Source organism: Lipotes vexillifer, unplaced genomic scaffold, assembly GCF_000442215.2.
Source record: "Lipotes vexillifer unplaced genomic scaffold, Lipotes_vexillifer_v1.1 scaffold169, whole genome shotgun sequence".
Lineage (NCBI taxonomy): Eukaryota > Metazoa > Chordata > Mammalia > Artiodactyla > Lipotidae > Lipotes > Lipotes vexillifer.
Window position 1 is genome coordinate 721,304 of NW_006793375.1, and position 26,861 is coordinate 748,164.

At 41.1% G+C, this 26,861-nt stretch overlaps 1 protein-coding gene across 1 annotated transcript in view; it reads left to right on the top strand.

The window, feature by feature from the left end:
* Nucleotides 1–634: 634 nt before the first annotated feature.
* The window catches only part of PIR (pirin), a 98,573-nt gene continuing 72,346 nt past the window's right edge, over nt 635–26,861 (top strand). The window contains 2 exon segments of the mRNA XM_007472047.1: nt 635–730; nt 18,753–18,845. Coding sequence (XP_007472109.1) covers nt 635–730; nt 18,753–18,845 — 189 coding nt within the window.

A 26,861-nucleotide genomic window follows, 5' to 3' on the forward strand; every position in this document is an offset into this window, starting at 1 on the left:
CTTCGCATGAAAGCTCCAAGATTTCTTGCTACTTAAGTTGACCCTGAGCTTCAGGGATAGATGGGTCTTTGAATTTGATGACCCTCAAAGATCCCTTTCAATGTCAAGGTCTTTGGCATGTTCAGGTGAGAGTCCCAGACCTCTTGGTTTTTCTCCGTGCTCCCTGTGTCTCCACACAGATCTCTCTCAGCTCAAGGTAGCACCTCCGTCATGGGGCAGCGCGGGGTAGGGGGGAGGTCGAGGGATTTCAATCATGTAAAGCAGATAAAGTGAGCATTAGAGGTCCTTAGTAAATGCCCAACGGAGCTGTTATCACTAACCCTCGTCAAAGGTGGTCGTAGGACTACACCCGCTAAACATTGTAAATCATTAGTAGGGTGCTGGGAACCTAGTTAGTACTCCCACGCGTTCACCATCTTTATGGTTGTTTTAAAGCACCTAGCCCAGGTCTTGCGCAGAGTAAGCAATTTAAAAATTGTAGCTGTTAATACTGGGGGCAGGTATGAATTTCGTATCCTATATTTTATAGTCCTTGGGTGGTCCCTCCTTGATGATTTCTCTGTTTTGTTGTTCCTCCTCTTGCCCTCTGTCGTCTACAGCTCAGCCTCAGAACACTCTCTTTTTAGCCTTGGTTATGGCGTGGTCCAAAAAGGTTACCCTCTCACTGCTCAGCCGCGAGCAGCGGGAAGGGGTTGGAGCACGGGTCCGCAGAAGCGTCGGCAGACCTGAGGTACACTGGCTGGTTGGGTGGCTGTTTCCTGCTTTTTTGCAGAAAGGACTGGTGGGACCCTGAGGATAAACTTGGGAAGAGAGGGCATGAGACCATCACGAGCTGCCCTGTTGGGTGCCTTAGGAACCAACTCTAAACTTAGCAATTGGGGTCCTCCCCGGAGCAGCTCCAGTCCCAAGGGGGTTTCTGTAATATGGATCCAGTGGTCCTGAGCTGAAACATCTGTGCCCCTCTCTGCACACCCATGTCCCATCCTGGGTTTATCTGTCAGCCTCTGTGTGCACATCACCAGACACACCCACCTGATACCCCCGGGCTTATATGCCCACAGGTCAAAGCACCAAGGAGAGACACTGGGGCCCCATCCCAAATTCCCAGGAGGGAGAATCCGACCGGCTCGGCTTGGGTCAGGTCTCTACCCTGCGCCAGTCAGCCATTGTCAGGGATCTGAATTCTTAGAGACACCCCTGAGACCCAACTTTGTGGACCTCTTGGTGGGAGGTAAGTGGGGGCTTCCCTCAGAGAAGGTGATTGTAGGTGAGGCAGATATCTTTCCACATTAGAGAGCAGTTTTATTTGAAAATTATGGGAGACATGGGACTTGGCGGAAAAGAAAATCTTATACACATAGAAAGGTCATCAAATGGTGGTTACTGCCCAAGGAATACAGTGCCCAGCCCCAGATTCCAAAAACAGATTTCTTTTTATTGAGGTATAATCGACATATAACATTACTTTCAGGTGTACAACACAGTGATTCAGTATTTGTATATATTGCAAAATGATCACAAGTCTAGTTAACTTCTGTCGTCATACATAATTATTTTTCTTGTGATGAGAACTTTTAAGATCTGCTCTCTTAGCAACTTTCAAATATGCAGTACAGTGTTAACTATAGTCACTATGTTGTACATTCCATCCTCATGACTCATTTATGTTTGTACCTTTTGACCCCCTTCATCCATTTTGCTCACCCCACCCCCACATCTGGCAACCACCAGTCTGTTCTTTGTATCTATGAGCTTGTTTGTTTTTAGTTTCCACATATAAGTGAGATCATACAGTATTTGTGTTTCCCTCTCTGACTTATTTCACTCAGCAGAATGCCCTCAAGGTCCATCCATGTTGTTGCAAACAGCAAGATTTCATTCTTTTTTGTAGTTGAATAATATTCCGTTGTATATTTACACCACATTTTCTTTATCCGTTCATCTGTCGGTGGACACCTAGGTTGTTTCTATGTTTTGATTATTGTAAATGATGCTGCAATGAACATGGGGGTGCATACAGCTTTTCAAGTTAGTGTTTTTGTTTTCTTTGGATAAATACCCAGAAGTGGAATTGCTGGATCGTATGGTAGTTATACTTTTAATTTTGGGGGGAACTTCCATACTGTTTTCTATAGTGGCTGCACTAATTTACATTCCCACCAACAGTGCACGAGGGTTCCCTTTTCTCCACACACTCACCAACACTGTCATTTCTTGTCTTTTTGATAATAGCCTTCCTGATACATGTGAGGTGATATCTCAGTGTAGTTTTGATTTGCATTTCCCTAATTAGTGATGCTGAACTCATCTTCCAAAAAATATTTTTGAATAAAGGAAGAAGTATATTAGGGAAATGGATTCTTTTTGAAAAGTGAGGCTGGTTTGTTCCTCTTCTTAAATTCTGCTCTGATATTCTCATATTCTTCCCACCGTTAGGTTCCTGTTCATCTGAGAATGTCTCTTGAGGTCTGTCAAACATTGTGGCCGTGGTGTCATCTTATACTAGGCCACATCGCCAACAGGGGAATTCGAATACCCGTCAGCAAACCCATTATTGTATGTTGAGGGTAGCTAATACTTTAATTACTCCATCTGTCAGAAACACATCTGAGGAGTTCTCAATTTTTCTGGTCTTGTGAACCCCTTTGGAGGTCTGCTGAAAACCATCAGTTCATTCTCAGAATAATGTTTTATCCATTCCTTCTCAGCAAAATGTTTTTTACTTCTATTTATTTTTTAATACATCTTTATTGGAATATAATTGCTTCACAACACTGTGTTAGTTTCTGTTGCACAACAAAGCGAATCAGCCATATGCATATACATATCCCCTCCCTCTTGGGCCTGCCTCCCACCCTCCCTATCCCACCCCTCTAGGTCATCTCAAAGCACCGAGCTGATCTCCCTGTGCTATGCTGCTGCTTCCCGCCAGCCACCTATTTTATGTTCGGTAGTGTATATACGTCGATGTTACTCTCACTTCACCCCAGCTTCGCCTTCCCACCCCATGTCATCAAGTCCATTCTCTATGTCTACCTCTTTATTCCTGCCCTGCGAGTAGGTTCATCAGTACCATTTTTTTTTTTTTTTTTTTTTAGATTCCATATATATGTGTTAGCATACAGTATTTGTTTTTCTCATTTACTTCACTCTGTATGACAGACTCTAGGTCCATCCACCTCACTACAAATAACTCAGTTGCATTTCTTTTTATGGTTGAGTAATATTCCACTGTATATGTGTGCCACATCTTCTTTATCCATTCATCTGTCGATGCACATTTAGGTTGCTTCCATGTCCTGGCTATTGTAAATAGAGCTGCAATGAACATTGTGGTACATGACTCTTTTTGAATTAATGGTTTTCTCAGGGTATATGCCCAGTAGTGGGATTGCTGGGTCGTTTGGTAGTTCTATTTTTAGTTTTCTAAGGAACCTCCATACTGTTTTCCATAGTGGTTGTATCAATTTACATTCCCACCGACAGTGTAAGAGGGTTCCCTTTTCTCCACAGACTTTCCAGCATTTATTGTTTCTAGCTTTTTTGATAATGGCCATTCTGACCTTCATGAGGTGATACCCCATTGTAGTTTTGATTTGAATTTCTCTAATAATTAGTGATGATGAGCATCTTTTCATGTGCCTCTTGGCCATCTCTAAGTCTTCCTTGGTGAAATATCTATGTAGGTCTTCTGCCCATTTTTTAACTGGATTGTTTGTATTTTTGATATTGAGCTCCATGAGCTCTTTGTGTATTTTGGAGATTAATCCTTTGTTGTGTCATTTGCAAATATTTTCTCCCATTTTGAGGGTTGTCTTTTTGTCTTGTTCATGTTTTCCTTTGATGTGCAGAAGCTTTTAAGTTTAATTACGTCCCATTTATTTGTTTTTATTTCTGTTACTCTAGGAGGTGGATCAAAAAGGATCTTGCTGTGATTTATGTGAAAGAGTGCTTGTCCTATGTTTTCCTCTAAGAGTTTGATGGTTTCTGGCCTTATATTTAGGTCTTTAATCCATATTGAGCTTATTTTTGTGTATGGTGTTAGGGAGTGTCCTAATTTCATATTCTTTTACGTAGCTGTCCAGTTTTCCCAGCACCACTTATTGAAGACACTGTCTTCTCTCCATTGTATATCCTTGCCTCATTTGTCTTAGATTAGTTGACCATAGGTGCGTGGGTTTATCTCTGGGCTTTCTATCCTGTTCCATTGATCTATATTTCTGTTGTGCCAGTACCATATTGTCTGGATTACTGTAGCTTTGTAGTATAGTCTGAAGTCAGAGAGTCAGATTCCTCCAGCTCTGTTTTTTTCCCTCAAGACTGCTTTGGCTATTCGGGGTCTTTTGTGTCTCCGTACAAATTTTAAGATTTTTTTTGTTCTACTTCTGTAAAAAATGCCATTGGTAATTTGATAGGGATTGCATTGAATCTGTAGATTGCTTTGGGTAGTATAGTCATTTTACTGTAGTCAACATACAATATTGATTCTTCCAATCTAGGAACATGGTCTATCTCTCCATCTGTTTATATCATGTTTAATTTCATTCATCAGTGTCTTACAGTTTTCTGCATACAGGTCTTTTGTCTCCCTAGGGAGATATATTCCTAGGTATTTTATTCTTTTTATTGCAGTGGTAAATGGGAGTGTTTCCTTAATTTCTCTTTCAGGTTTTTCATCATTAGTGTATAGGAATGCAAGAGATTTCTGTGCATTAATTTTGTATCCTGCAACTTTACCAAATTCACTGATTAGCTCTAGTAGTTTTCTGGTGGCATCTTTAGGATTCTCTATGTATAGTATCATGTCATCTGCAGACAGTGACAGTTTTACTTCTTCTTTTCCAAATTATATCCCTTTTATTTATTTTTCTTCTCTGATTGCTGTGGCTAGGACTTCCAAAATTGTGTTGAATAATAATAGTGGCAAGATTGGGCATCCTTGTCTTGTTCCTGATCCTAGGGGAAATGTTTTCAGTTTTTCACCATTGAGAATGATGTTTACTGTGGATTTGTTGTATATGGCCTTTATTATGTTGAGGTAGGTTCCCTCTATGCCCATTTTCTGGAGAGTTTTTTTTATCATAAATGGGTGTTGAATTTTGTCAAAAGCTTTTTCTGCATCTCTTGAGATGATATGGTTTTTATTCTTCAATTTGTTAATATGGTGTATCACATTGATTGATTTGCGTACATTGAAGAATCCTTGCATCCCTGGGGTAAATCCCACTTGATCATGGTGTATGATCCTTTTATTGTGTTTTGGGATTCTATTTGTTAGTATTTTGTTGAGGATTTTTGCATCTATATTCATGAGTGATATTGGTCTGTAATTTTCTTTTTTTGTAGTATCTTTGTCTGGTTTTGGTATCAGGGTGATGGTGGCCTCATAGTTTGGGAGTGTTACTTCCTCTGCAGTTTTTGGGAAGAGTTTGAGAAGGATGGGTGTTAGCTTTTCTCTAAATGTTTGAAAGGATTCACCTGTGAAGCCATGTGCTCCGGGACTTTTGTTTGTTGGAAGATTTTTAATTTCTTTCTTGTGATTGGTCTGTTCCTATTTTCTATTTCTTCCTGGTTCAGTCTTGGAAGGTTATACCTTTCTAAGTATTTGTCCATTTCTTCCAGATTGTCCATTTTATTGGCATAGAGTTGCTTGTAGTAGTCTCATAGGATGCTCTGTATTTCTGCCATGTCTGTTGTAACTTGTTTTTAATTTCTAATTTTATTCATTTGAGTCCTCTCCCTCTTCTTCATCATGAGTCTGGTTAATGGTTTATCAATTTTGTTTATCTTCTCAAAGAACCAGCTTTTAGGTTTATTGATCTTTGCTATTGTTTTCTGTTTCCATTTCATTTATTTCTGCTCTGATCTTTATGATTTCTTTCCTTGTACTAACTTTGGGTTTTGTTTATTCTTCTTCTCTAGTTCCTTTAGGTGTAATGTTAGATTGTTTATTTAAGATTTTTCTTGTTTCTTGAGATAGGCTTGTATAGCTATAAACTTCCCTCTTAGAACTGCTTTTGCTGCATCCCATCGGTTTTGGATCGTCGTGTTTTCATTGTCATTTGTCTCCAGGTATTTTTTGATTTCCCCTATGATTTCTTCAGTGATCTCTTGGTTATTTAGTAACGTATTGTTTGGCCTCCTTGTATTTGTGTTTTTTACAGTTTTTTTCCTGTAATTGATTTCCAGTCTCATAGCATTGTGGTCAGAAAAGATGCTTGATACGATTTCAGTTTCCTTAAATTTACTGAGGCTTGCTTTGTGACCCAAGATGTGATCTGTCCTGGAGAATGTTCCATGTGCACTTGAGAAGAAAGTGTATTCTGCCACTTTTGGTGGAATGTTGTATAATTTTCGATTAGATCTGTCTGTTTTTTTGTGTCATTTAAAGCTTGTGTTCCCTTATTTATTTTCTGTTTGGATGATCTGTCCATGGGTGCAAGTGGGGTGTTAAAGTCCCCTACTATTATTTTGTTACTGTCGATTTCTCCTTTCATGGTTGTTAGCATTTGCCTTATGTATTGAGGTGCTCCTATGTTGGGTGCATAAACATTTACAATTGTTATATCTTCTTCTTGGATCGATTCCTTGATCATTATGTAGTGTCCTTCTTTGTCTCTTCTAATAGTCTTTGTTTTAAAGTCTATTTTGTCTGATATGAGAATTGCTACTCCAGCTTTCTTTTGATTTCCATTTGCATGGAATATCTTTTTCCATCCCCTCACTTTCAGTCTGAATGTGTCCCTAGGTCTGAAGTGGGTCTCTTGTAGACAGCGTATATACGGGTCTTGTTTTTGTATCCATTCAGCCAGTCTATGTCTTTTGGTTGGAGCATTTAATCCATTTACATTTAAGGTAATTATCGATATGTATGTTCCTATTCCCATTTTCTAAATTGTTTTGGGTTTGTTATTGTAGGTCTCTTCCTTCTCTTGTGTTTCCTGCCTAGAGAAGTTCCTTTAGCATTTGTTGTAAAGCTGGTTTGGTGGTGCTGAATTCTCTTAGCTTTTGCTTGTCTGTAAAGGTTTTGATTTCTCCATCAAATCTGAATGAGATCCTTGCTGGGTAGAGTAATCTTGGTTGTAGGTTTTTCTCCTTCATCACTTTAAATATGTCCTGCCACTCCCTTCTGGCTTGCAGAGTTTCTGCTGAAAGATCAGCTGTTAACCTTATGGGGATTCCCTTGTATGTTATTTGTTGCTCTTCCCTTGCTGCTTTTAATATTTTTTTATTTAATTTTTGGTAGTTTGATTAATATGTGTCTTGTCGTGTTTCTCCTTGAATTTATTCTGTATGGGATTTTCTGTACTTCCTGGACTTGATTGACTATTTCCTTCCCTAACATGTTAGGGAAGTTTGCAACTATTAGCTCTTCAAAAGTTTCCTAGTCCCTTTCTGTTTCTCTTCTTCTTCTGGGACCCCCTATAATTCAGATGTTGGTGCGTTTAATGTTGTCCCAGAGGTCTCTGAGATTGTCTTCAATTCTTTTCATTCTTTTTTCTTTATTCTGCTCCTCAGCAGTTATTTCCACCATTTTGTCTTCCAGCTCACTTATTCGTTCTTCTGCCTCTGTTATTCTGTTATCGATTCCTTCTAGTGTATTTTTCATTTTGGTCATTGTGTTGTTCATCTCTGTTTGTTTGTTCTTTAGTTCTTCTAGACCTTTGTTAAACATTTCTTGTGTTTTCTCAGTCCATGCCTCCATTCTATTTCCGAGATTCTGGATCATCTTTACTATCGTTACTCTGAATTCTTCTTCAGGTAGACTGCCTATTTCCTCTTCATTTATTTGGTCTTGCAGGTTTTTACCTTGCTCCTTCATCTGTGACATATTCTTTTGCCGTCTCATTTTTTTTTTTTATGAGTGGGATTGTGTTCCTGTTTTACTGGTTGTTTGGCTTGATGCTTTCCACACTGGAGTTTGTAGGCTATTGGGTAGAGCTGGGTGTTGGTGCTGAGATGAGGAATTCTGTGAGGCCTCACTCTGATGGATATTCCCTGGGGTCTGAGGTTCTCTGTTAGTCCAGTGGTTCGGACTCGGAGCTCCCACCACAGGAGCTTCCGCCTGACCCCAGGCTTGCGAATCAAGATCTCGCAAGCTGCGTGGGGCAGCAGAAAAAGAACAATGACAAAGTAAAAGATAAAATTAGACTAGGAAGCTAACAGATAATGTGATAAAGAATGTAAAAATAAAAATATAGATGAATCAACAAGTAGAAGGTAAATCAGTACCACAATAGTTAAAAAAGAGGAGGTGGGAAAAGAAAAAAAAAAGACAGGGTGGGGGGAAGGCCTTAGCTGTGGAGGGCGGGGCCTAAGCAAGGGCAAGTTTTGGGTGGTGGGTGGGGCCAATGCTCAGGACCCACAGGGCTGGAAAAGGCCCTGGGGGCTGTGTGGGGGTGGGGCTTAGGCATGGTATTACATCCAAAGGAAAACCTTTGTACTGAAATACGGTTAGCAAAATATTACAGAACAAATCTGTAATCTAGTAACTTAAATAACAACTCTAGTGACTTTCAATAAGGAGATCTGGTGGCAGTTCTCGTAACTACCTAATTTCAACTCTGTGAGGGGCATGAACAGCAGCTCGGTATACCTGCAACAGCTGTGATGTGATATGAAAGGAGCTTTGATTTCGGTTGGTTGCAAAGTCACAGGTCCTGGTAAATTACTGTGGTTCTTTGACTACATCCATAATTAAAGGCAATGTTACATTTTACTTTGGAGCTGGGTGGTGGTGACTTGCTGCGCACCAGTGTGAATGTACTTAATGCCACTAAATTGTATACTTACAGATGGTTAAAATGGTAAATTTCACGTTATGTTTGTTTTACTACAAAAAAATTCAGAAGTGGGCCTCCCTGGTGGCGCAGTGGTTGAGAGTCCGCCTGCCGATGCAGGGGATATGGGTTCGTGCCCCGGTCCGGGAGGATCCCGCATGCCGCGGGAGCCTGCGAGTCCGGAGTCTGTGCTCCGCAACGGGAGAGGCCACAGCAGTGAGAGGCGAGGGGCCCACAAAACAAAAAAAAAAAAAAAAAAAAAAAAATTCAGAAGAAAAAAATCTCCAGTTAGAGGTTAGTGAAAATAAAAATGTGTGTGTGTGTGTGTGTGTGTGTGTGTTTTTCCCCCAGCCAAGTTTACCTGAATTCTATCCATGGTTCACAGTTACGAGTCCCTGGCTGGGTTTCCCTGGTGGCGCAGTGGTTGAGAGTCCGCCTGCCGATGCAGGGGACACGGGTTCGTGCCCTGGTCCGGGAAGATCCCACGTGCCGCGGAGCGGCGGGGCCCCGGGGGCCATGGTCGCTGAGCCTGCGCGTCCGGAGCCTGTGCTCCGCAACGGGAGAGGCCACAACAGTGAGAGGCCCCGCGTACCGCAAAAAAAAAATAAAATAAAATAAAAAAGAGTCCCTGGCTGAAAACCTATGCTTTAAAGACCTCTGCATTTTACTAATGCAAAGGATCTGCCATGCCCCAGGTGTGCCTCTATCCTAAAGAAAAATAAATGGATAAGAATCATTCCTAATGCCAACACTCTGGTTTAATCACTGTTAAGACAAAGGGTGTTTCCTTTTGTCTGTATAGTTAAATATTTTAGTTGTACAGAATAAAGAATTTTGTGTCCTTAGTTTTTCATTTAAGAGGGTAGCAAGGGCTTCCCTGGTGGCGCAGTGGTTGATAGTCCGCCTGCCGATGCAGGGGACACGGGTTCGTGCCCTGGTCCGGGAAGATCCCACATGCAGCTGAGCGGGTGGGCCCGTGAGCCATGGCCGCTGGGCCTGCGTGTCCGGAGCCTGTGCTCCGCAACGGGAGAGGCCCGCATATTGCAAAAAAATAAATAAATAAAAAATAAAGAGGGTAGCAAAAGGACTTCCCATGTTATTATAAATTCTTTGTAAACACCGTTTAAGTAGTTGTGACATATTCCAGAGTATGAGCATACCATTATTCTCTTACTCCTGGCTCTACATTTTTTAATTTTTAAAAGATTTTTTATTGAAGTAGAGTTGATTTACAATGTGTTAATTACTGCTCTACAGCAAAGTGATTCAGTTATACATACGTATATATATATATATATATATATATATATATTCTTTTTTTATATTCTTTTCCATTATGGTTTATCATAGGATATTGAATATAGTTCCCTGTGCTATGTTGTAGGACCTTGTTGTTTATCCATTCCGTATATATAAAACCTTACATCTGCTAACCCCAACCTCCTCCCCCTTGGCAACCACCAGTCTGTTAACTATGTCCGTGATTCTGTTTCTATTTCATAGACAGGTTCATTTGTGTCATATTTTAGATTCTACGTGTAAGTGGCATCATATGATATTTGTCTTTCTCGGTCTGATTTATTTCACTTGGTATGATAATCTCTAGGTCCATCCATGTTGCTGCAAATGGCATTATTTCATTCTTTTTAATGGCTGAGTAATATTCCATTGTATGTATGTACCACATCTTTATCCATTCATCTGTCGAGGGACATTTATGGCAACTCTGTTTTTAGTTTTTTGAGGAACCTCCATACTGTTTTCCACAGTGGCTGCACCAACTTACATTCCCACCAACAGTGTAGGAGGGTTCCCTTTTCTCCACACCCTCTCCAGCATTTATTATTTGTCGACTTTTTGATGATGCTGGCCCTGCATTTGACCATTTAGATTGTTACCCTATTTGTTAGCGCTCCGCACACTGCCAGCTTGCCAGAAAGATGGACCCCAACCCTCCCATCAGCAGAGAAGGAAAGCATCACTCTCACTTCAAGGTGGTTACTTTTCAAACTTTTTGCACCAAGGCTCTGTCAGTAGAAAATAAAATCTCATAAAAAACCTGGAGCCCAGAGCTGTTTTAGTGTAGAATTTGCAACAGTGTTTGATGTTAGTGGCCCTAGGTGACACGTTCCCTGTGACTGTAAATGTGGAGGTGGAGGAATTCATAGTGCTCTTTCGGTGATGAATGGTAAACAAGATGGAGTTGGGCTGGCTGGCACCTTCCATTAAAATTGTGTATGGGGCTTCCCTGGTGGCGCAGTGGTTGAGAGTCCGCCTGCTGATGCAGGGGACACGGGTTCGTGCCCCGGTCCGGGAAGATCCCACGTGCCGCGGAGCGGCTGGGCCCATGAGCCATGGCCGCTGAGCCTGTGCGTCCGGAGCCTGTGCTCCGCAACGGGAGAGGCCACAACAGTGAGAGGCCCACGTACCGCAAAAAAAAAAAACAAAAAAAACAACTGTGTATGGGTCGGGACAGCCCCAAGCTGGAATTGAAATGGTTGCACAGCATGATGTTGGCGGGTGGTTCCTCTGTGCTCCCAGCAGGAGGGAAACCCACCCGTCACCTGCATTTGCCTCTATGCCCCACTTCCCCTTCCACCAGACAGTCCTTGCTGATGTGATTTTCCTTGGACCACTGTCAGTGCAGTGACACCTCAGAGATGTTGCGGGTTCAGTTCCAGGCCACTGCAATAAAGCGAATATTGCAGTAAAGCAGGTCACGTGATTATCTTGGTTTCTCAGTGCATACAGAAATTACTTATGTTTAAACTATACTGTAGTCTACTAAGTGTGCAATAGCATTGTGTCCAAAAAAACAATGTACACACCTTAATTAAAAAAATACTTTATTGCTAAAAGATGTGAACTGTTATCTGAGCCTTCAGTGAGTTGTAGTGGTAACGTCAAAAATCACTGATCACAGATCACCATAACGAATAGAATAACAGTGGAAAAGTGTGAAATATTGTGAGAACCAGCAAAGTGTGACACAGAGATACAAAGTGAGCAAACGCTGTTGGAAAAATGCCACCGATAGACACTTGACGCAGGGCTGCCACAAACCTTCAATTTCTAAAAAACACAATATCTGCAAAGCGCAATAAAACAAGGTATGCCTGTATATGTTTTTTATTAGGAAGAATTTCTAACGTAGAAAAGTAGGAAATAGTATAATGACTCTCCAGGTACCCAGCATCCACAGTGATCAACTCATGGGCAGTCTTGTTTCCAATCTTGGTCTCCATCCATTTCTTCCGTCAAAGTATTTTGAAGTGAATCATTTCATTTCATTCAGAAATATTTCAGTTTTTACTTAAAAAATATAACTATAATCCCATTATCACAGTTAAAATTATGAGTTTCTTAATATCAAACCACCTTGGTCCTAGTTGATGCAGGACCTGTAGATGGCGCTCTCCATTCGCAGTGTCTCTAGACCTTGAGTCAAGGTAGAGGAGCATCGAGAAACAGGTCAAGTCCATTCAAGGCCATATTTAGACCTCAGTCTGGACTACGTGTTGGCAGTTTCCTTTTACCTTCTCGTTGTTACCCTCAGGCTCCACTCTAGAGGCTGAGTTAGGCCCAGGGGATAGTCTGAGGTGTTGGAGTCTACCTTTGAGGGGCCTCTGCCTTTTTCTGCTGCCATATTATCTTGATGTAGCCTGGCCTTTTGTCAGGTGTTGGGAGGGTTGTGGGGGGTCCTCTCCGGAGACAGTAATTTAAAAGAAGAAAAAATAATGTAAAAAACAGGCATTATTGCCCTTATATCAGTTAGATTAGGCTCAGTTGTGTATAACAGAAAGCATCCTCCCAAACCAGTGGTTTGTGTTTGTAAGGATTTGTGTTTCTCTTTTGACAATCCAAAAGTAGGTGGTCCAGGGTGGGCCTGGAAGCCCACACTTACCAGAGAGCCATGCTCGTTCTATCTTAGTTCATCCTTCTTACTGCATTCTTACTGTATCACGTTATGGTCCAAGACGCTGTCAGAGCAGTAGCAACCATTTGTCCTTGGGTGCAGAAAGGAGGAAGAGAGGAAAGGCAAAACGATATATGCCAGCTGTCTATCTTCTTTTATGAGGGATTTCCCTAAAAGTCCCACCCAGTTCCTCTCATTAGCCAGATTTGGTCATATGACCACACCTACCTACAAGGGAAGCTAGGGACCTAGCACAAGTACCACTTGGGATGTTGGTGAAGTACCTTCTGTGTACACAGAATTATTCTAGATTCAGTGGAGCATCATAGAAAAGCATAATGTTGGCCCTGTCCCCAAGGAAGTGATATTCCTGGCAGTTATTTCCGGTGCTTTCTGATTTCAATAAAGTGCCAGGCTGCTGGAGCTTTGTTAAAGGAGCACCACAGGCCGGAGGGGTGGTGGCCACAGGTTTCAACTGGCCTTCTCAAGAGATCCAAAGAAATAGCTTGGAAGCTGCCAACCAAAGGTGGCAGCTAAAACATTTGGAAGTGTTTGAAGGAAAGGAAATTCTCATATCGTTCAAAAACTTTGAAAGATCATCAGTTTACTGAGTTGGGGACCAAGTCAAGACATTTGAAAAAGTCAGAGTTCTTATATGTCTCAGAGCTTGTCTTGCAGATAACAGGTGTCTCTCTAACATGTTCTTGGATACATGCTGACTGTTTAGAGAATGTGAGGAACTTTGGTGAGGGCTAATGCCTAGCCTGCAAGTAACACTTAAGGACAATAGTCTGATGCAGATACTCTTGCTTGTCGGAGGAAGAGTGTCTCTTACACACGTGCCCCATCCTTTAGCCAGATAAACAGTTCATCCCTCTGACTTTCACCACATCCAGCCCCCTGGCTTCTGCAGGCTTCTTGTGCTGCCTTTCTTTGTGTGTGTGTCCATATGTCATGGACTGGTGACAGAAGCATTGGATATGCGATCCAGATGTCACAAATAGGACTTTCCAAACAGTGAATACCCACTGGTCTCTAAGTGGCAGATGGTGATGAGGGTAGTACTGCAAAGAGGGAACCTCTTCTTTTCATGATTTAGTTAACAGCAGGACATATTTGCTCATAGGAAACTGATCCCAAGAAGCAGTGCACATCTCTTGATCTCATCTTTACCCACATTTTAATACCATAGAACCACAGTAATGTAGAAGTAAAAAGCCATCTTGAGGCTCTAGACCCTTTGTTTGGCAAGTAGTTGTGTCTCAGAGATTTATGGAACTGGTCCAATGTAACAGATACCACCCATCTATGTAGAACCTGCCCTGCTTTAGGCCCTGGACCAGGTGTTCTCCATTCATTGTTTCCAGGCCTTCAAGCTGTGTATTATCCTGTGAGAAGAAGCAGTGTATGATAAGTCTGAGAATTTTCAGCCTCTCCTCCCAACCCCAGTTCCATTCCTGGCTTCACTGAGCTGAAATGGAATTATGAGAGACAGGATGAGACCGAGAGGATGTGAGATCTGATTTTCACTGGAAAGGACAGAGAATTACTGGTGGGAGAGAAAAGAATAAATTCAGAAGGTGAGGGGGAGAAGGAGGAAAGGCAAGAGCTGCCTCCACGTGGTTGCAGGAGATCTGAAGGGTTAGAGTGAGAGACGATGGGAACATTGGCGACATTTATTGGAGAGGAGGACGGCTGATTTGAAATCTTTTAAGTCGAAGCCCCTTTTGGCATTTTTGAGAGAATTCAATAGATATTTGAATTGTTTTCCACTTAGTTTTAAATATTGGACTGGATGAAACACTGGGCTAAAATGGCTTACAAAGTGGCCCAGCTTTACATGGCTTACAGCCCATATTTTAAAGTGAAGAAATTGAGACTTGATTAGGCTAGAAAACTTGCAGTAACTTGTTGAATTTGTGTGCGTGTGTGTGTATGTACTATATGTTATATGTACGTATATACATATGTGTGTGCAAGTGTGTATGCATATTTTTTCCACAGAAAGTGAAAATAAGAGAGTCAAGACAAGAGACAGAGAGGGTTTGGTACCTTCATTTCTAGCAATAGGACAAAGTAGATACCCTGAAACAAAGAAGCAAACAAACAAATAAATAACCTAACAATTAATGAGCTGAGCTGACAGGAAGTTAGAGCAATTCTTAGAGTCTAAAAACAATGAGAAAGAATGAAAAAATAGGAAATCTGAATAGTTTCATAGCTAGTAGGGTAATTGAATCAGTATTTTGAAAGTTTATTACAAAGCAACAGGTCCAGATTTTACAGACAAATTTTACGAGATATTTAAGGTACAGATAATTCCACTAATACACAAACTCTCCAGGAGATGAAGCTCCAGGGGGTCCTCAAATCACGTCATGAAGTCACGTTACCTTGCTATCGAGACCAGGCAAGGACAGCAAATGAAGGGTTAATTGCATCTCATTTACAAACATTTTTGCAGGACTCATAAGCAAAATATTAACCAACCAAATACGGCAATGTATAAAAAGGTATTATGTCATGACCAAGTTTGGATTGTCTGAAGAAAGCAAATTTGGTTTAATGTTAGAAAATCTGTTTATATAACTTACCAACACTAAGAGATTAAAGGAGACAAAATGTATAATGTCTCAATCAGTGCAGAAAGCGCATTCAGTAGAAGTCAGCATCCATTTATGCTAAAGAAAAAAATCAGTAAACAAGAAATAAAAGGGAAATTCCTTAACCTTATGACAGGAATCTACAGAAAACCCACATTAAACAACCTGCTTACCAGTGAAACTTTAAGAAGCAATCTGGGGCTTCCCTGGTGGCGCAGTGGTTGAGAGTCCGCCTGCCGATGCAGGGGACACAGGTTCGTGCCCCGGTCTGGGAAGATCCCACATGCCGTGGAGCGGCTAGGCCCGTGAGCCATGGCCGCTGAGCCTGTGCGTCCGGAGCCTGTGCTCCGCAGCGGGAGAGGCCACAACGGTGAGAGGCCCACGTACTGGGAGAAAAAAAAAAAAGCAATCTGTGTAACACTAGGGACTAGGCAAGGTTGCCTATTACCATCTAGTCTACTCAGCGTCCTTGTAGAGGAGCCAACTGGAAAGAAGACAGAAAAAGAAAGTATAAGGGTTGAAAATAAAGGGCAGAAAACAGTTATTTGCTGATGGCTGTTGGTTGGAATATTACTCCCAAATATTCACTCCCTCCCTGTAATAGATTATACACTCCCACCCACTTTTGGGTGCGTTACCCATGAGTCCACAGGGCGGGTTTAAGTGCCCTCCTGTCTGCCTTTGGGCTCGACCACGTCACGTGCTTTGACCAATGGGCCAATGTAACTGGGATTGTGCACCATTTGGCTCCTGCCCTTGGCTGTGAGAACAGCACGTCCTAGAGAGTGGGCACTGTTTCATCTTGGGACCCAGAATGAGAAGACATGTAGAGGCCAGCCTGGCCCAGCAAAACCCAGAGAAATGGCAACCTGCCTCAGCTTTAATCTAATGCAAGCAAAAAATACTTTGTGAACTATTGGCCAAAAGCTTATTGATAAATATACTGGTGATATGAATGTCTGCAAAGAAAACCCAAAAGAAGCTACAGATGAATTATTAAAATTAATAAGAGCTTAGCAGTGTTCAAAGTCGCCTTTGTATTCACGTTTCTTTTTTTTTTTTTTTTTAACATTTTTTGGCTGCACCGCGTGGCTTGCAGGGTCTTAGTTCCCCGACCAGGGATTGAACCCGTGCCCCCTGCAGTGAAAGCACGGAGTCTTAACCACTTACCACCAGGGAAGTCCCTCTATTCACATTTCTAATCCTTAGCAGCAGACTGTTCAAAAACATTAGTTAAAAATGCTATTTACATTCCCGTAGCTTTGTGATATAGTTTGAAATCAGGGAGCGTGATGCCTCCAGCTTGGTTCTGTTCAGGGTCTTATGTGGTTCCATACACACTTTAGGATTGTTTGTTCTGTTTCTATGAAGAATGTTATTGGGATTTTAATAGGGATTGTATTGAATGCTTTGGGTAATGTAGGCATTTTAACAATATTAATTCTTCCAGGACATGAGCACAGAATGTATTTCCTTTTATTTGTGTCATCTGCACTTTGTTTCATCAGTGTCCTATAGTTTTTAGTGTATAGGTCTTTCACCTCCTTGGATAATTTATTCCTAGGAATTTTATTCTTTTTGATGCAATTGTAAATGGGATTGTTTTTTTAATTTCTCTTTCTAATAGTTTGTTGTTAGTACATAGAAACTCAACAGGTTATGGTAGTGCATATCTGAAAGTTGCCAAGAGAGTACGTAGTGACAGATGGTAATTAGACTTAGTGTGGTGATCATTTTGCAGTATTTACAGATATCAAATCATTACCTTCGGGGCTTCCCTGGTGGTGCAGTAGTTGAGAGTCCGCCTGCCGATGCAGGGGACACGGGTTCGTGCCCCGGTCCGGGAGGATCCCACATGCCGCGGAGCAGCTGGGCCCGTGAGCCATGGCCGCTGAGCCTGCGCGTCCGGAGCCTGTGCTCCGCGACGGGAGAGGCCACAGCAGTGAGAGGCCCACATACTGCAAAAAAAAAAAAAAAAAAAAAAAAAAAATCATTACCTTCCACATCTGAAACTAATATAATGTTATATGTCAATTATACCTCAATGAAAATACTATTTACAATGCTATAAAAGTATGTTAGTTAGAAAAAATGTTTAATATATGCAAAATCTGTATGGAGAAAATTATAAATCCTATTGAAAGACATTTTCAAAGACCTGAATAAATGGAGATAACCATGTTTATGAGTAGGAAAACTCAATATTATGTAAATGTCATTTCTTGTCGAATTGATCCATAGATTCAAAGCAAGTCCAATCAAAAGTCCAACATTTTAGTTTGTATATGTTTTTAAGTTTTCTAAGATTTGTGTAGACTAACAAATGGCCAAGAATAACCACGATGAACATAAAGATACGCTGATGTCAGCCAGGTCTGTTTCTACCTCTAATTTGGGCTCAAGATTTACCTTCACTTGCCATCTAGCTTTTGCACAATATACCGGACACTGAATATTCATAGTTCTATTTATATAAATATTTATATACATATCTCAAACTCAATGTGACCTAGAATGAAGTCACCATGACTACTTCAAGGCTGCTTCTTCTGTTATGTTTCTTGTGCTTCTGGATGGCCCTGCTGTCCTCCCAGGCCCCATGGCTAGAAATTTGGGAGGGATCTAATGCTCTTCCTTTTTCCCATTCTCCATCACTACTGCCATTGCCTTAGTCCTGGCCTTTGTCCTTGCCTGGACTGCTGAAATCACCTTCTGAATATTCTTTGCCTCACGTCTCTTCCTTTTCCAGACCATCTTCCACATGTATGCTAGGGTGGTCTTTCTAGATCTGATCGTGTCAACCTGATGAAAACCCGTCACCTTCAGGATAAAACCCAAACTCCTTTAAGATTTGGCTTGTATCCTCAGCCCATCTCTCATCATAATTCCATGTGCATCTTTTGCTTCAGTAGAGTAGTTTCCTCGCAGTTTTTCAGGTTTGCCAATAAGCTGCTTCTCTGCTCTTGCATCTAGAACATTCTTCCTTCTCCCACTTCTTGATTAACTTCTACATATGCTTCAGGACCCAGCTCAAGTGACACCTCCCGGCCAGAGCCTCCCTGACCCCACCCTACGCTCCTATGTGTTGTCTTTCTCCAGAGCATTTATCATCACAGCACAGTAATTGATGTTCTAGTCTGTTCCCCTGTGATGAATCTGTTTATATATAGACTGTATCTCAATTGTGCTTGACTATTTAGATCTTAGACAATCATAAATTGTCCACTTCTCATAAAATGTCAACTGTTTAACTTAGTGTATCCGTGTGTGTGTGTGTGTGTGTGTGTGTGTGTGTGTGTGTAAGGAGTTCTTTCCTGAAAGCAACTAGCATTGCAAAAATTGCTTATTAGCCAAATCATTTTTAATTAGGTTTGCTAGATCTCTTCTTGAATGTAGCCCCGAGTAGCGTGACTTAAAAGGCACATCTAATCTGCTGGATTTATTTTTTTTCAGTTAAAACATCTGGATCCATTTTTACTGTTTGATGAATTTAAAGGCAGTAGACCAGGTGGATTTCCTGATCACCCGCACCGAGGTTTTGAAATAGTAAGTAAAAGAATTTGACCACAAAATTGTGTATTTTAAAATTTACCTCTGTTCTTAAAATTAGTAATCACTTCTAATAGAAAATTCAAATTTAAGAGCAATGAATAATAGGCAAAAATTAATTTATAAGTTCCTGGCTATAGGCTGGTTGTTAACAGAATTGTAATATCTATTTTACATGAAATATATTCAAATTTAAATATTTACTGTGTTTAATCTTCTTTGAATTCGTTTGAATTTGTGCCACTGGATATATTCCTGTCTGAGCAGTTAAAAAAGGCAAGAATTGGCTTCTTAAAGTATTTATATAATTAAAATAATTTATTGGAGGTAGAAGAAACAATTTAAGATGTGATTAAAATACTTTTATATAAAAGCCTGCTTCTCTTCACGAATTTTCAGAAATGTTTAATCTCATGTAGTATAATATTTTAAACCCCAAAAGACAATCCAAGAACACTATTAGTATTTAACTCAGTTCTAAGGAGTTATAGAATCAAGGGGCCGAAACAGAACGTGGCCTAAACATTAGAATTTTAAGGCCAAATATATACATCTACAAATTTAACTGTAAAGTTTATAGAGATTCTGCTGAACACTTCTTTTCAGTTTTAGTTCAGTGAGAAAATAAGAATGTGTAATATAATATTGGGGCCCTTTCAAAGATTCCCGTTCTCCACACACACAGATATTGTGGGGAAAGATGCAGGGACAGTTCCCAGCCAAGTTCAGTCACCTGCTCCCTGAGGAAAACCTGTATTCTAAGGAAACAGACCAGGGCTTAGTGTGTTTGTCAAGTCCACTACTGAATGAGCAAATATTTATTGATGTCTGGCGACATGAGGCATGGTGTCAGGTGATCTTTTGTATGTTGGGATGTGTTTGTGTGTTGGGGGAACTGGGCAGAGGCAGAAGAAGGGGAGGCTAATGAAGAATGAGGCATGACCCCTGCTTGCCTCCAGTATGGGGTTTAGTTAAGGATGTAAAAGATGGACAGGTAAAGAGTTAACCTCTGCAGTGTGAAAATAAAATAAGCCTAGAAGCTTCTGGAAACAGTATGAAGGATTAAGGTCGTTGGACTGGTTTCCATTTGTCACTTAGCCATTTGCCTTCCGGTTCTCTTCTCTGTGACCACTTCGGGGCCACTGTGCCTTGCTTTACAGCAGTAATGGAAGGCATGCCTTTCACCTCGCCTACACTCATGCTGAGTTCTGACTGTGCTCTTCTGCCTCTGGTGTCAGGACATTTCTCACCACTCCATCCCACAGCTCCAGCTACCATTTTGCTAATCCTTCAAGATCTTTTCAGATATTACTGTCTCCATCATGTTTTCCAGACAGTCCCGAGAGGATACCCTTTCTCCTTCATTTGGCCACCGTAGCATTAGATTTTTCCACTCATACATGTTAGATCTTTATGGTGGTCTCGATCGTATTCTGTTTTGTATTAAAATGAGGAATTGCCTCAACCTCCCCCTCCCACACCCAAGAGGACTGTAAGTTTCTTCAGCTCACATCATCCCGCCCATCTCCGTGTTCTCCTGGTGGAGATTCTCAGTCACTCCTGGCTGAATTTAATTGAATAATGAAAAGAGATGGCTTCTGCTGAAGATGATGAATATATTAAATAAAATGAATGATGTAACACATTGCTTTCCTTTCCATTATTGAAAGAAAAATTTAATTTCCTTTTTTTCTTTTTTTGCCACACCACGCTGCATGCAGGATCTTAGTTCTCTGAGCAGGGATCAAACCCGCTCCAGGGAAGTCCCTAATTTCCTTTCTAAGTTAAAATTTATAAATTGTACAGTGCTCAATGTTAAACTACTCTGGGAAGGGGTCCAGCTGTAGAATATCGATTTTCGGCTCTTTACTTTTGAGTAAAGCATTTTCCTGAAAGGTATAATTGTAACTGTAGCCAACCCTCATCATCTGTAGATTCTACATTCATGAATTCACCTATTCACTAAATGTATTTGTAACTGTGGTGCTTGCGCCATCATCGGCGGACCTGCGCAGAGCAGCCCAATGTGCACATGCTCTCAGCTGAGGGTCATCAAGACGATGCTCTGCCTTCTTGTTTCAGCTCTCATACTGCAAACAGGTGTCCTTCTTGAGGTCTATTTAGTGCCACATTTTTGTGCTTTTTGTTGGTGATCTCGCTGTTTTAAATGCCTCCCCCACCCCAGGCATAGTGCTGAAGTGCTGTCCAGTGATCGTAAGTGCAAGAAGGCTGTGAGGGGCCTTATGGAGAAAATACGTGTGTTAGAGACTCTTGCTTCAGGCCTGAGTTACGCTGCTGCTGGCCGTGAGTTCAGTGTTAATGAGTCAGCGATATATATTCAGTAAGGTGTCTTTAAACAGAAGCACACATAACAGGAGGTTACATATTGATTCTTGGTTGTGACTTGAGGCTCGCAGGAACGTGACCCTGTATTTCCCCAGGAGCAGAGGTTCAGTGTTGGCTCATTCAGTGATCATGGCAACTTTATAGAACATCACTACTGTAAATAACTGGAATCGACTATACCAGTTTCCCCCAGGAGTGTAGGTAAGCTAAGGACTCAGCTGTCTCTTACTGTGAACTTTAATAGTCTGCAGTTCAAAACCAGGTCCACTTCTAGGCTCTCCTCACCTCCTCCCTGGAGCATTTTCTACAGGCTTGTTGTAAATTTTGAAAATGCTAATTAGTATAAAGAACAGAGTTGGAATCACCTGTTATCTTACCATCCAGAAATAGGCATTGCTATTGTTTTGGCGTATTTTCTTCCAGTACTTTTTTTTCTGGTATGCTGTCTATGTTTTGTGTCTTTTTTTCCCTAACATTATACTGTTAACATTTTCCCAGTATTTAAAAAAAGACGAATCTTTGATGGCTTCATTAAGCATCTGCCATGAAATTGTACCAGCTGACATTATACCAGAGCAATGTATGAGGGTACTTGTTTTTCTTCAACATCACCAACACAATATATTTACCCAACTTTTCTTTATCTTTGCCATTTTGACAGGTGAACAATAATGCTTCATCAGTTTTAATTTGAATTTTTCTTATCTGAGCAAGGTTGGTTATCTTTTCATTCATTTTTGGCTGCATTGGGTCTTCGTTGCTGTGCGTGGTCTTTCTCTAGTTGTGGTGAGCGGGGGCTACTCTTTGTTGCGGTGCATGGGCTTCTCATTGCAGTGGCTTGTCTTGTGGAGCACGGGCTCTAGGCGTGCGGGCTTCAATAGTTGTGGCCTGTGGGCTCAGTAGTTGTGGCTCGCAGGCTCTAGAGCGCAGGCTCAGTAGTTGTGGCGCACGGGCTTAGTTGCTCTGCGGCCTGTGGGATCTTCCCGGATCAGGGCTTGAGCCCGTGTTCCCTGCATTGGCAGGCAGATTCTTAGCCAGCGTGCCACCAGGGAAGCCCTTCTTTTCATTTTTAAACATCTTTTTACCATACATGTTTATATTCTTGGCCTATTTTGTTCTGTTGGGTTGGTGGTATTATTCTTACTGCTTTATAAATGCTGTTTGCATATTAAGGAAATCAGGCCCTTTTCAGTGATAGGAGTTGAAATAGTGTTAATAAGGATTTGGCTTGTTTTGCACGCCCCCGAAGGTAGACCTTTAGATACAAAGCATAGATACAACCTAATAGAAGGAAGCCCTTTTTAATAATTCCTTATGCAAAGATGGAATAGGTCCCCTGGATCAGTGATTTTCTTATGCCTGGAGAAATACAAGCATGCACTGCATGTTAACGTAATGGGTATGTTATCAAGATAAATGGTCCTCAAAATAGGCTTTGTGCGAGATGAGTCAGTGCTGTGCTGAAATAAAATATTAGAACTCATGTTTATATTTTTAAAGAAAACTGAAATTATGCTGGACTAACACACGAATATAAAACAGAACTAAATATATGTTGTTTAGTCCCTGCTCACATTTTTTTAAACTAATAGTGATACATGATCAAAGAAATGTGGAGAATATTATCCTGCAAAATTCTTATTACCCCAAGTGTGATCCATGAACCAGCAGTGGTATCACCTGGAACCTCAGGTGCCAACTCAACCTAGGAGTCACTTATCTAGATGACCCTCCAAACGAGAAATATTATTATTTTTTTAATTGAAGTATAGTTGATATACAATGTGTTCATTTCTGCTGTACCGCAAAGTGATTCAGTTATATATATATGTGTGTGTGTATTTATAGATATAGATACTTCTTCATTTCTCTTCCATTGTGGTTTATCACAGGATATTGAATATAGTTCCCTGTGCTATACAGTAGGTGCTTGTTGTTTATCCATCCTATATATAGTAGTTTGCATCTGCTAATCCCAAACTCCCAATCCATCCCTCCCCCACCCCCACCTTGGCAACCACAAGTCTGTTTTCTATATCTGTGCGTCTGTTTCTGTTTCATAGTTAAGTTCATTTGTGTCATATTTTAGATTCCACATATAAGTGATATCATATGGTATTCGTCTTTCTCTTCCTGACTGACTTCACTTAGTATGATAATCTCTAGGTCCATCCATGTTACTGCAAATGGCATTATTTCATTCATTTTTATGGCTGAGTAGTATTCCGTTGTATATATGTACCACATCTTCTTTATCCAAGAAATATTATAACTCTTTGAGCTAGGAGCAAGAACCTGATTTTACTGAGTTAATGGCTAATCATTTTCTAAAACTTAACTCTTGGGTTTAGATAGCGAAATATATTGTGTTAAAAACTTGCGTAAAAGTGGAGGAAGAAGGAAGGCCCTGGAGGAGGCACAGCTGGTGGTCCCAAGACAAAGGGGAAAATGCAAGCAGTATTTCCTGCCTGTAGTTCGGACTCCGGGGAGCATTGTTTTGAAAGGCCAAGTGATAAAGGGTGGAATGATTTTGCAGTTACCTATTTCTGGTCAGGCCTGATATCTTGTTTTGTTTAGGGCAACTCTATATGCTCAGAACAAAGAACCATCTGAAAAAACGCACAACACTCTTCCTTTTTAATCCACGCCCTGCTCAAGTTTAATTTTGCCTGAAAGAGAAGTGCTTCAAGTTCACACACTGTTGATGAACCCTTCCCCTACCTTTTTGTACCTTTCAAAATCATCCTGTAGATTATAGCCTCAGGACTTTCCAGGTTTTAGCACTGAAAGGCCCGTTTTCCTAGGAACCCCTCTGTCCTGGGGAAACCAACGTGGTTGATCATTTCTGCTTCAATTGAAGAACGGTTAGGAGGAACCGTCCTGCCTGCTTCGCAGGAATGTTTTAGGATGGTCTGTTGCATTCTGTCCTTAGTTGGGCTCAGAAGTGTTTTATCAAGTTTTCCACCACAAGCCTCAGCAGGTTCTTTGATTTTGTTCAGGAGAACAAACCCGCTCTGTTTCTAAGGGTGTGCCCATCAGAAAAGCCAGACTAACGTTTACTGGTTGGCAGCCAGCAGCGTTTGCATGCAACCTCTGAACAATACCTCTAGAGGAAGGGTAGGGTTCTGTTGATTCACACCTAAAACTTAAAACTGGACCCAAACCTCCCGTCTCCCACGCGGCCTGTTTTTTCTAGTTTGCATTGCACTTTGAAACTCAAGCCGTACCATCGTTGAATCAAAACTGGGGGAAAAAAAAAAAAGCTTGATTGAATTCAAAATCCATTCTGGAGGGACTTCGCTGGTGCAGTGGTTAAGAATCCACCTGCCAATGCAGGGGACACAGGTTCGAGCCCTGGTCCAGGAAGATCCCACATGCCATGGAGCGACTAAGCCTGTGCTCCGCAACTACTGAGCCTGCGCTCTAGAGCCTTTGCGCCACAACTACTGAGCCTGCGAGCCACAACTACTGAAGCCTGTGCACTTAGAGCCCTGCTCCACAACAAGAGAAGCTACCGCAATGAGAAGCCCATGCACCGCAACGAAGAGTAGCCCCCGCTCGCCGCAACTAGAGGAAGCCTGTGCAAAGCAAAGAAGACCCAACACAGCCAAAAATAAATAAGTAAATAAATTTAATTATAAAAACATAACGTTTAAAAAAATCCATTCTGGAAAGAAACAAAATACTCTAGGAAAACTAGGAAAGAAGGATATTTTCTGAACATCAGAAAGACTGTTGTTCAAGGAACATCCTCTTTCATCTCTAACATGGAGGTATTGACATGTTCCTGTCACTGTGAGAAAAACGATGAGAATGTCTACCAGCACCACCACGATTGAATATGGTTCTGGAAGCTTTGACGCTATTAATAAGAGAGCTATTGGAAAGGAGGAGGGCAGATTATTTATTTGTAGGTAATATGCTAATAAAAGGAAACCCCACGGTGGCTGCATCCAGCTTTGGGTGGTGATGTGATTGGAGCACGATGGAGGGCACAGGACTTGTTCTGAAGTTGCCGTTACAGTGCAGCATGTGGATTTTAGCATATACATTTATTTGGCGTGAATTGGGGGTGACACTAACAGATTATAGGAAGGAAGCTAAAGCCACCCTCACCCCCAGGACACCCCTTGGCACCACCATGCTAAGAACATCAACCAAAACCTCTTATTAAATGGCTGGATAGAAAATAGCTATGCAAAAATCACCCACTTTCTTGCCAAAGGCAATAGCCAGATATAATGGGGGGGGCAGTCCCATTCATAGTAGCAATAAGACCCCTTATAATTCCAGGGCAAAAATTTCTTCTCCTTTAATCCAAGTATCCTACTTCTAGGAGTCTAATAATTTCCTGAAAAAAACAAAAACAAAAACAACATAAAAACAGAGGCTTGTTATGCAAATGTTTCTTCCAGTGCAATATTAAAAAGTCAAAAAAAGAAAAAAAGGAACAGAGTAAGTATCCAAAATAAAAGGGAAATGATTATATATGTGGAGATAATATGTAAGGAAATTTTTGTATGTCTGGAAGGTGGAATATTATGCAACATTATTTATAAAAGCAGATATTATAAATAATTTAAATTTTCATGAATCATGGTCTGTTTAAATCAAGGTTTCTCACCCTTGGCACTGTTGACATTTGGGGTGGATCATTCTTTGCTGCAGGGGTCTGTGCATTGTAGGTTGTTCCACTGCATCCCGTCCCCTTCTCACGGGATACCGATAGCACCCCCCTTGTCTCCAGGTATTACTGCCAGTTGTGCACTTTGGGCAGGGAGGCCACCACATTGCCCCCACTTGAGAACTAGTGGTTTGCATACATGTGTGCATATAATGACATACTACCCAGCTGGTAGAAGAATGTCACAGCTTGATAGGTCCTGATAAAGAATAATTTCCGTGGTAGTTGGAAAGTGACAGAGGCAAGGTACAAAATTGTTACGGCATAATGTGGGATTTGTATAAAGAGCAAAGACTGTACCTTTATTCTTTCCCCAGAATGGTTTATTATTTATTGTGGGGAAGGTGGACTCTCTGAATGAATGATGACTTCCACAGATTACGTTGATGCAAAGAAAACAAAATTACAGAATTCATGTAACAATACCGAAAGAAGATGGTGCTTAGAGAGAAAACATATAACGACAGATAAAAATATATATTCGCAAAGCTTTTTTGAAAATTTAGTGGGTTTTAGTATATTCATAAGATTGTGCAGGTATCACCACTGATTTCAGACATTTTCATCACCCCCCAAAAGAAAGCCATCGCCCATTAGCAGTCAATCGCATTACCACGTCTCCCAACCTCTGAAACTTTGTGTTTCTATGGATTTGCCAATTCCGGACACTTCATATAAGAGGAATCATACAGTATGTGGTCTTTTGTGACTGGCTTCTTTCACTTAGCATAATGTTTACAAGCTTCATCCATGTTGTAGCATGTGTCAGAACCTTATTCCTTTATGGCTAAGAGTCCATTGTATGGCTGTGTCACATTTTGTTTATCCAGTCATCTCTTGATGGACATTCGGGTTGTTTCCACTCATACTTTGATTCTTGGGAATGCCTAGATTCTCTCTCAAAGGATACCCAAGAAGCTGATAATGTACCTTCCAGGGAAGGTTACTGGGTGATGAGGGAGAGTGGGAAAGAGATAATTTTC